A 10585-nucleotide genomic window follows, 5' to 3' on the forward strand; every position below is an offset into this window, starting at 1 on the left:
GCTTAATAAAGATCAATTTGTGCAAAGCATTCATAAACGAAATTAAAAATTGTAATTTTGACATCCTGTACATTCACATTTAACCACCAAAATATAATTCTGTATAATTCATTTTCAAGTTACTTGAAAATGATTGTGACTTATTTTATGCCATACATTTGTCAAAGATATAATTCATATGTAAGAAGATATATTATGAATTTCTCTAGTTATACTTTTTAAGTCATTCATTTTTAATGTACAGAATAATTCTCATTCATAAAAGTTATAGTTACAACTAACTTTTATAATGATAAATAATATCTGTTAAAACTTTTACGTTAATAGCAAAAAATAGAAGACCAGATATCCAAAGAAAGAAAAACGAATTAAAACTTTGGAATTCTAATAAATAAGCTGTTAATAGCCAAATAGTTTGGCTTAAGATCCAAGAACACGCTAAACATATTCCCCTACGCAGATTCATTTCGATATTTGGTAAACACAGAGGTAACAGAGACAGAAACCAGAAGAAATACTGAGAAGTTATCACCGGATTGTATATCACAGCGATCATCGCCTGGACAAACATAGCGAATGGTAACTTGGATTTTTTCGAATAATAATATGACGACATCAACAACAATAATAATTGCGGCAAAAATGTAAGGATCTTCTGAATTATATCCTGTGGTTGATTAGCAGATAAATAGAACATGTAAAAATACACGGAAAAATTATGCTTTGCGTCTTTACGTACTAAATGATATATAAAACTCTCATACAAAAATTTAAAGCCATACAGGTAATAACCTGTGACTGTCAGTGTAACGATTGAGAATACGCAACTTAGCACAAGTTTCCATTGATCCCCGTTCGGCAGGAAACGATTACCTTTACATAGAGATAAAAACATAGGCAAACTGAACATTAATGGATACAATCTAAAATGTACAGATATCCCATGTAATAATCCAGCCAATACAATTTTGTCTCTCTGTAACAAATCCAATGTGAATGCGACTAATAGAACTGCCAATGAATCTGCGTTACCTCTTGTTGAGATTACTAACGTTAACGGATTATAAAGCCATAGGAGCGCGCAGTAATGTTTCATAGTTTCATTACATCTCTGTCGTGTGACAATATTTTTAATTAGGATCGCAATTAGTATATCTACAACAGAAAACAAGATCTTTCCAAAATTCTTATGTAATATGATATTTGGAGTCAAGATCCAGGCCAGAAATGGCGAATAGCGGTAAGTATGACGATCAAACGGTGATCTCTGTTCTATTACATGCCTAGCAGCGTCAGTAAATACTTTATAGTCCACATCTGTGTATGGTACTGCGAGGTACTCGTCGTGAAAATTGGCATACAATATCAATACTAAACGTAGAACAAATGCCAATAAACAATGCGACGTAAATGACGAGATATTTAATTTAGCGAATGTCGCAGTCATCATTTTTGTACGGCTAAAGGTAAGGCATAAAATCAAGTATACAGAAACTCACTGATCAATCTTCAAGCTCGTTTATAATCTTGTATTATTGCTCGCAGCAGCTTTAACAAGACATTTCTTCAATTCGTTGAACTCCGCGGCGCAAGCGTTTTTTTCTAAATTGGATTTCGCTAACACACAGGATGCATATCTCGACGCCGATTCCTGACATCGGGCTAATAGAATTGGATACTGTCTCAATCTTTCCTTCGCTCTTTTTACAGCCTCCATTCTTTCGCGCAAATAGATTCATTTGGTCTTAGATTTGTCAGGTTTAACGTTCTCTGGTGGTTTGGAAAAAAATATATCGTAAATAGGTTTACTGTACAGTAAACACATAGCAAGAGTTGTACCTAGGAACATAATACTTCGTGGATAACGTCGTGCAAATCCTCTTTTTGGAACTGGTAATCTTCTTCTTTCTTCACTTTGCATTGCTTATCTTATAATTTTTCGCTGAAAGAATATTAAAAAAAGGTAATAAAATTAGAATTTATAGCTGCTGAAAGATAGATACATAATCATGTATTAAAATATAAAATTCTACATTTTTGACTAAAGCAAGTACTAGACTTACATAATCTACAGTATTATGTTCATATGGTTTCGAGATATTTATACCATCACAAACTGTAGAGTCAGAATGTTTTATGCAACATTTTCTTATTTGTTCAAGTACATCCTGACAACGAGAAGGCTGAAAGACATTATCTGAAAAACAAAAAGACATCATTTCATTCTAATAAAAATTTGGATGTTTATCATATTATTCTATTATTATCACTAATATCACATATAAATTGTTAAAGTCTTTTTCAGTTCCATTTTTTATTCCTTATATTAATACGAAGTACATTACTCTGAATCTGTTGTCTCTGTTTCTTTTTAAGTTTTGCAATTTATCAATTTAATCAAGTTTTTAAATATATATTTAACGCTTAAATTTTATAAAGAGAGGTTAGGAATACATTATTCTTTAAATTAGATATATTAAACTAACTTTTCAAGCACGTCTGCAATTTACATGCAATTTGTTTGCAAGGATCAGTCGTCGACATACAGAATAATCAAAGTATTTTCTAAATATTTATATTTTTTACATTAATTGTATAACACACGCGGTATACGGCAAAATCTTACGTAACTTTCGACCGGCACTATGAAATGTCGTGTGTCCCATATATCCTACTGTCCCTATTTTGTAGCGAAATTATCAATATTTCCAAAAAAAGACGAGAAATTGGTTTCTTATTTTCTTATTTAAGTTGTGTATAGTTCCATTTGTTGTATTTATAGAATAAATCCTTAATTCTTTTTTAAATTTAGGAAAATATCGATAATAGGTAATCAATAATCGATAAGATCATTTAAAAACGATAAATTATAGACATTGCTTGACAAATATTTTTTTAATTATTTTTTGTTAAAATATATTTTCGAATAACCCTCGATTTTATTTTTGTTACGAATATTTTCATTAAATTAAAAGACTAAGCGAATATTGGTTCATAAAATTTTTTTTTACAGAATTATCGATTATTTTGTCATAGGTTGCATTCAGCGAACTCAACAGTTGAGTGAGCGTTCGCTGCTATTGAGATATTCTTCCAGATCTAAAATGCTGATTGGATGCTCTAAAAGAATATCAGTGGCCTAATTTCTACGAAGATTTAATCTGAAGATTTAATCCGGATCAGAATGTAAGAATCAACCAACTACAAGCGAGCATTCCCCTGTCGTTCGATTATACAGAGGAATACTCGACTATAGTTGGTTGATTCTTATATTCTGATTAAATCCTCGATGGAAACTAAGCCTGTCTTAAATACAGACAGTCTTAAGATTGTCATCAGCCAATCAAACGTTAGCATCTTAATATATTATATTACTTAAGACGACTTTAAAATATAAGAACCGACTATGAATACTGCCTACAGCTATAAAGAAATTAAAATATAACCTATGAAGAATGACATTCAATTTCATGTGTTTCATAATCGTGGATAAATGTTTGTACTTTGTCTTAAATCGATTTTACATTAGTTGCAAACTGATCGCAAGTTTGTTGCGGCAGCCAATATGAAGCATTGATTTCAAAATGCTTCAGATTAGCTGTGGCAACAAACTTGTGATCAGCTTACAACTAATGTAGAACCGGCTAAATATAATAATGAGAATTGTGTTATAATGCTAGCAAAAGCGCCACGATTATATTTATGCTCTAGTCACATGCACATGTGTTTTAAGTATTTTTCATTGAAATATAGAGGACATAAAATTTGATTATTGAGTTTACATCATATTAAAAATAATAAAAACTGAAAAGATTAAGGCTATGTCCATAAATGTTACTCAAGTGTTTCGTGTATCGTTTTATCTTTATTGTTAATCCAATGTTAAACAAAGATAGGATGATACGCGAGGCAAACATCCGGAGATTTCCGAACGCAGTCTAAATAGACTTACAGATTTCTTTTTTCCTTCTTTTCTTTTAGCTCTGTCATTTTTTTTCGTTAATAAAACAAAGCTATATATAATAATATAAATCTTAAGCAAGATTTTCTGCATGAAAGGAGTTTTATACAACAGAAAACCTTATTTATGCCCATATTCATAATCAGACTATGTACTTAAAGCTTCCTTAAATTTATCTTTAGATATTCAACAGCCAATGAAATAATTCGTAGAGCATCTAAAGATAAAGACTTCCTTATATTTAAGGAAGCCTTAAATATAAGGTCTGACTATGAATATGGGCATTAGTTATCTGAGCTATGTTCAGATTCCCACCCGATTGCCATCCAGGTATCACTCTATCCTTGTTATTTACTGTTAAACAAGGATGACATAACATCCAGAAAACAGCTGGGTGGGAAACATGAGCCAGAATTTTTTGCGCATAAAGCTTAGTCTATAATATGCTCTGTGTTTCCTATTTTTTTACTTTTTATTATTTTTTACATCTTGTCTTTTTGCTTCTTATCTAGTTTTTTATTTTATGTCGCCCCTGAGATAAAAGTTAACGAACTTTGAAAGAAACAAGCGTAGAAAGAAATATGTAATAAGAAATAGAATAGAATTTATTACACTTCAGTATTTACAGCCAAAAAGGGGACTTGGTTTACATAAAATTCTTAATTCATTCATACATATCTCGTCCGCAAGCTATCGCACATATATTATTATAAAAATTTTTTAATTTTGCTTATCTCTTTACTTCCCTTTACTTCCCTACTTTTCTGATTAAACTCTCTGTCTTCGCTTCTTTACCTACATTTTTTCATTTTATTTTTTTCGCTTTATCCGCTTTTCTCTCATAGTTATACCTATCTCTAATGTAATATGCTCTCGTTCAATACCCGCATACGTAATCTCTTATGTAGCAAGAAATATAATTGTCAATAAAACGGTTGCAAACAAGAAAAAAGCAAAATATGAAAAACAAAAAGCAGGAAATAAACAGTACATTATAGAATAAACTTTGAATTCCATGGATAAGGTATTTATTGCCCATGTATTCATAATCAGACCTTGTACTTAAGGCTTCCTTAAATATAAGGCCTGACTATGACTATATATATGGGCATATGTATACGTACTAACCCAACCCTGCTTTTAGGTGACGTATACTACCGGAATGGAAAGAAAGACATGTTTAACAATATATATCTTTTATTTTTCATTTTCCAATTATTAAGTGTCTTATTATACTGAAATGTTATCATTAGGATGTCTATTCTGTTACGGAGTTTTGTTGGCTGTACTCATAACAATTTTGGTATGCTAAGGTTATCTTACATCTTTTTTAATACCTAATGTATCATAAGTAATAATTTAAAGAATAATTTCCTTTAGTAACTATTTTATACATTTATATAAAATACAATCTTTTTTATTAATTATTTTTATAATGCAATGCCTTCTAAATAAATATATATTTACATAAGTATACATATCTGTTTTAGTTTTTCATAATAATATATGTGACAAGCGAACGGTATCCCAAAATCTCAAGAGATGAAAGCGAAAAATTTTTTTTCAACTGTCAGACGAAGATAAAGGAAGCATTTCCTTCATTATATGATCCCTGGAGTGTGCAACTCAGTGTCATTATACCTGCTTACAATGAAGAACAAAGATGTAAGATATGTTATCAATATCTGATAATTTATCAAGAATTTAGAATTATGAGATTGCAAGACTGTTGAAAATGGCTCAAATTGAGCTAAAATGTTTGGTCGTTATAATTATGTAAGATGTGAAACATATGTTGTTTGAAAATGTAATCGCACCAATTACCATGTATTACAGCTCTTAATTACCTGTTTTTTAATTTAATGTTTGTTTAATATCTTAAGAGCTCAACTTTGATTATTTGTAAGATTTATTTCATATATATTATCTGTAGATATTAATTATTTATTTGTATATTTTTATTATTATTTAATAGTACCTCCCATGTTGGACGAATGTTTGGAGTATCTGGAAGAACGTAGGAAGTCTGGATTAACTTATGAAGTAATAGTAGTCAGTGATGGCAGTACAGATAAGACTGTTGACGTGGCGCATCGTTATGCATTAAAATACAGCACTTTAAAAGTATTAAACCTTATAAAAAATAGAGGAAAAGGTGGAGCTGTAAGACTGGTTAGTAATTCTGATTGAATTGAGAAGCTTTGAATGCAGTCTATTTGATGCAACAAATGCTTTGAATTGTTTAATCGATCAGTCAGAAGAAAGAATTTTATTAATTGACCAATCAAAGATTGCTTCATTTGCTTCAAGTAGACTATAATCAATTTTAGAGTGTAATATAATTATATTTTAATTTATTCAAGGGTATGCTGAGTGCAAGAGGCAGCGCTTTGTTGTTCGCAGATGCAGATGGTGCTACTAAGTTTAACGATTTAAAAAAGTTAGATGAGAATTTGATAAATGTTTTAGGATGTAAGTTGAAAAAGGAATAAAAATTCTGATGGTTTTAGTAGAGTTACTGATTATAATGTTAATGTTATTAATTTTACCAAATTGGTTTTAGTTGATTATATTAATAAACCCGAGAAAACGGCATCGTCCGATGCAGTAATATGTGGCTCGAGAGCACATTTGGAAAAAGAAGAAACTGCCAAACGATCCTACTTCCGACTCTTTCTTATGCACGGCTTTCATTTCTTAGTCTGGTTGTTGTGTGTCAGGGGCATTAGAGATACGCAGTGTGGATTTAAGCTTTTAACGAGAAAATCAGCGAGAACAATATTCGAAGCGTTACATGTCGAACGCTGGGCATTTGATGTAGAAATGCTTTACATCGCACAGACTCTCAACATTCCCGTGACTGAAATAGCAGTAAACTGGACGGAGATCGAGGGCTCCAAGATCATACCATTTTGGAGCTGGTTGCAAATGGGCAGAGATCTATTCTTTATCTGGCTTAGATACAGAATTGGAGCATGGAAGATAAATAAACCTAAAAATTAGGACTTAATATTAATTAGATTTAATATTAACGCATGAAGTCTATCTAAAGATCTCGACTGACTTGTGTCTCTTATTTCTTTTATAAAAATATTTTTATAATGAAATATCATGGAAATTATATACATAAAATACAATGTATCTATATAAAATTTTATATAGTAGTAATAATGGAGGGACTAATTACACATAGTAATGAGTGAGAGTATTATCGATCACTTAAACTTCATCTAGTTTTAGTGAACTCTATACTGCTCATTGCAATGTTTAAAGCCCAGGCATGAAAAAAAAGAAATAGATTGATATTTTTGTCTAATTCGACAAGGAAAGAAATAAATACTAATCAACTTGTCTCTTTTTAGGCTTAAATTATAATAGCTCTTTTAATAGGATAACGTCCATATAATTGTACAATTACTTGTAAAATCTCTTTAATATATTTTTTGGATTAATTAAATTATAATGAATTACGTCTTCAGATGCATTTGTAATTCAAATGTTTTAAAAATAATAGTCGCATATAATAATATTTCTATAATCATATTTTTGTAAATGTGTCAGATTTTTATGTCAACACATAGACACCGACTGCCAGAATTTCTTATGAATTATTGTTTGTTTTATTAATTAAGACAGTGTTTTAAATAAAAGAATTTTTCCTTCTATTTTTATTAAATTATACAATCACATATGCATTGCTGAACTTGCATAACTCAAAATATCATGCAAATTCGTCAAAAATTTTATAGTAACTCCCTAAAATATTTCTTCATAAAAAAATAACATAGTTAAAAATAATTTCAAAATGTGTCAGTATTGTATTTTTTATTGTCAGGCTGCATTTCTTATATTTAAATTTTTTACATTTTCCTATTTTTTTTTCTCCCATATTGTCCACTAACTCGCTAGACCCGCCTATTTTATTTAAAGTGTGGAAAGTGCAATTGTAGTACACCTATAAAATTCAGAACGACATTAGTCCACATTGGTCAGTCCAGCCCAGTTCAACCCAATCGAGTCCAACCAAGTTCCTAAGTCCAGCTGTATATGAAGTGACGCAGAAAGTGACGTGTCGCGAAGATCACGTTTTCCTCGAGTTTTCTGTGTGTTTATCTGCATTATTAATAAACACAATATCGTGTAAGATATTGTATCATTGTCTCATTTCGTCAGGACATTACGAAAATGTCTTTTATATCGCCGATGCCGAGTCAGCAATTTCTTTGGGATGTATTCCAGAGGTACGATATCCGCCGGTTCTATAAAGTCCTCTATAATTTTTCTAGAACAAATTTGTAATTTTGTAATTATTATCTGTAATAGATATAACCTTTCCTTTCTAAATACTCTCAGGCGCTCACTTTCCTCGCGACAAGAATTCTCGTCTTTAGTTTTGTTAATTTAATTTGTAAAAGTTTTGGATTTGATATTTTGTTATATCTGCAATAGATATAATTTTTCATCCAGAAAAAAAATTCTGTTTTCACTCCCTAGTATAATCATCGCTACATTAACAAAATTTAAGATTGAAAGGAATAAATTTGGTAATGTTATTGAGTAACATTTGATAATTAAAGATTTTGTCTTTATCAGGGTGGATAAGGACAGGTCTGGTGCAATCAGTGCTGATGAGCTACAACAAGCTTTGTCAAACGGTACATGGACGCCATTCAATCCTGAAACTGTACGTCTAATGATTGGTATGACATGTTTATAATATATTTTCAAAACGACCATGTGAATTTATAATACATAGATTACTTGTATTTATAGTTTCTTCTACACTTAAAATCTTCTCATCTTTTCTGTAGATATTCTAAATGGAGAAGGCTGAATATCTATCGCTTGATGCTAGGAAAACTTCCAATTCATGGAAAAAACAATTTTGCTGAAATATTAACAAATTTAGCTAGATATAGTTTTGAAAATAGTTTTATTGAGTCATCAAGATAATTATGCATTTACTCAAATTGCTGGAATGTCAAAACTTTTTGTAGCATTATTCATCATGTTTGAGATTTCTTCATAATTATTTTGATAATTCAACAAAATTATTGTCAAATGTTGTATGCCTATATCTATATCCACATTTAGCTAAATTTTTAGATACTTGAGCAAAATTATTCTTTCTACGAATATTATGCTGTTAATTTTTTTTAAATCACAGCATGTTGCACACTTTTTAGTTCTTGCAATATATTATAAAATTATGTATGTACGATATATTGATTTGCATGGTCTTTTGATGTTATTATTATTTTGTTCCTTGCTTTTGTTGGCACAGGTATGTTTGATAAATCCGATCCTGCTACAGGTATGTTTGATAAGAAGCAGACAGGTACTGTCAGTTTCGAAGAATTCGGAGCACTGTGGAAATACGTGACCGATTGGGAGAATTGCTTCCGCTCATTTGATCGCGACAATAGCGGTAACATTGATCGCAATGAATTGAAGACAGCTCTTACAAACTTTGGGTACCGATTAAGCGATCAAATAATTGATATGCTGATACGAAAATACGATCGCGCGGGTCATGGTACAATATACTTTGATGACTTTATACAGTGCTGTATTGTTCTGTATGTAAGTATAGCAATCTGTAAAGTAATCTAAATAATTTCATTGGGTGTGGCTCGTGACCTTGCTTAAAAAAAATATATATATGTATATATATATAGACTTTTATGTGTAGAAGCTTTAATTTAAACTCAACTGGTTTGTATATCTATGATGAAATTCTTCTATGAAAAATTATTTATGATTAAATTATATTTAATTCATGAAATGAATTATTCTTATTGTCAATTTAAAAAATTAAATAACGTTAATTAAGCTAATATTTTTACCAACATATTTAACTATAATTAAAAAAAAATGACTTATCTGATATTTGTGAATATTCGAACTCTAATTAAAAAAATGTAATAATTATGTATTTTCAGACTCTTACCAGCGCTTTTAGACGATTGGATACGGATTTGGATGGCGTGATAACGATTCACTACGAACAATTTTTGGGCATGGTGTTTAATCTTAAGATATAAATTATATAATGCCACCCTACAAACATTTATTTCTTTTTTGCTCGTTCGGTAGCATTCCATACTTGAGCATATACACTAAGATGCCAAATAAAGACACAAGAATTTTCATGTATAATATATAAAACCTCAGAATCTCCAAAATTGATATTTATTTATATGTTTCCTTTGCAGTATTAAATGTGAGCAAATTAACAGTTTATTAAAAATATAATTGTAGATTAAAACACATTTGTTTATTTGAATATCTTTACATATCGATTGATTATTATTTTTAAATCTTTTTAACTTCATAACAAAACTTTTTAACGTAAAATTTTTGTTAAGCAAATTTTGGAAATTCTGAAGTGTGATAAGTGTGTTAATTAAACAAATAATTAAACAGAATCTGTTTATGCAAGTCAATTATAATAGATTTTATCTATTACGGAATATTACTAATGATTATGGTTTGCACATCACTTTTGAATGCATTATGACTTCTATTATTATTATTATAATATATATATATATATATATATATATATATATATATATATACATATAATATATATATATATATAATATATATATAGAATATTAT

General features: G+C 29.8%; 4 protein-coding genes across 4 annotated transcripts; 2 read left to right on the plus strand and 2 right to left on the minus strand.

The window, feature by feature from the left end:
* Nucleotides 1–277: 277 nt before the first annotated feature.
* On the minus strand, nt 278–1450 carry LOC105618154 (GPI mannosyltransferase 1). Its single transcript, XM_012199695.1, has one exon. The coding sequence runs from the start codon at nt 1448–1450 to the stop codon at nt 278–280; it is 1173 nt and encodes a 390-aa protein (XP_012055085.1).
* A 47-nt stretch (nt 1451–1497) lies between these two features.
* LOC105618062 (cx9C motif-containing protein 4) lies at nt 1498–2544 on the minus strand. Its single transcript, XM_012199600.1, has 4 exons — nt 2487–2544; nt 2064–2197; nt 1855–1942; nt 1498–1770 (listed from the first exon to the last, which is right to left on the minus strand). Exons 1-3 carry the CDS (start codon nt 2542–2544, stop codon nt 1925–1927), a joined length of 210 nt encoding a protein of 69 aa, XP_012054990.1. The 3' UTR covers nt 1498–1770; nt 1855–1924.
* Nucleotides 2545–5201: 2657 nt separating this feature from the next.
* Nucleotides 5202–6964, plus strand: LOC105618063 (dolichyl-phosphate beta-glucosyltransferase). The gene is made up of 5 exons (XM_012199601.1): nt 5202–5264; nt 5452–5626; nt 5937–6133; nt 6325–6433; nt 6525–6964. The coding sequence occupies exons 1-5, from the start codon at nt 5202–5204 to the stop codon at nt 6962–6964; spliced, it is 984 nt and encodes a 327-aa protein (XP_012054991.1).
* Nucleotides 6965–8146: 1182 nt separating this feature from the next.
* On the plus strand, nt 8147–10005 carry LOC105618064 (programmed cell death protein 6). Its single transcript, XM_012199603.1, has 4 exons — nt 8147–8202; nt 8555–8661; nt 9276–9544; nt 9904–10005. The coding sequence occupies exons 1-4, from the start codon at nt 8147–8149 to the stop codon at nt 10003–10005; spliced, it is 534 nt and encodes a 177-aa protein (XP_012054993.1).
* Nucleotides 10006–10585: the final 580 nt, after the last annotated feature.

Source organism: Atta cephalotes, assembly GCF_000143395.1.
Source record: "Atta cephalotes unplaced genomic scaffold scaffold00015, whole genome shotgun sequence".
Taxonomy (NCBI): domain Eukaryota; kingdom Metazoa; phylum Arthropoda; class Insecta; order Hymenoptera; family Formicidae; genus Atta; species Atta cephalotes.

Excerpts from the sequence above, each read along its gene's own strand:
- LOC105618064 (XM_012199603.1), top strand. The coding sequence starts at position 8,147 with ATGTCTTTTATATCGCCGATGCCGAGTCAGCAATTTCTTTGGGATGTA. Across the intron at positions 8,203-8,554 it reads CTTTGGGATGTATTCCAGAG|GGTGGATAAGGACAGGTCTG; the intron begins GTACGATATCCG and ends TGTCTTTATCAG. Across the intron at positions 9,545-9,903 it reads AGTGCTGTATTGTTCTGTAT|ACTCTTACCAGCGCTTTTAG; the intron begins GTAAGTATAGCA and ends ATGTATTTTCAG.
- LOC105618062 (XM_012199600.1), bottom strand. The coding sequence starts at position 2,544 with ATGTCGACGACTGATCCTTGCAAACAAATTGCATGTAAATTGCAGACG. Across the intron at positions 2,198-2,486 it reads ATTGCAGACGTGCTTGAAAA|ATAATGTCTTTCAGCCTTCT; the intron begins GTTAGTTTAATA and ends TTTGTTTTTCAG.
- LOC105618063 (XM_012199601.1), top strand. The coding sequence starts at position 5,202 with ATGTTATCATTAGGATGTCTATTCTGTTACGGAGTTTTGTTGGCTGTA. Across the intron at positions 5,265-5,451 it reads CTGTACTCATAACAATTTTG|TTTTTCATAATAATATATGT; the intron begins GTATGCTAAGGT and ends TATCTGTTTTAG. Across the intron at positions 5,627-5,936 it reads TTACAATGAAGAACAAAGAT|TACCTCCCATGTTGGACGAA; the intron begins GTAAGATATGTT and ends ATTATTTAATAG.
- LOC105618154 (XM_012199695.1), bottom strand. The coding sequence starts at position 1,450 with ATGATGACTGCGACATTCGCTAAATTAAATATCTCGTCATTTACGTCG.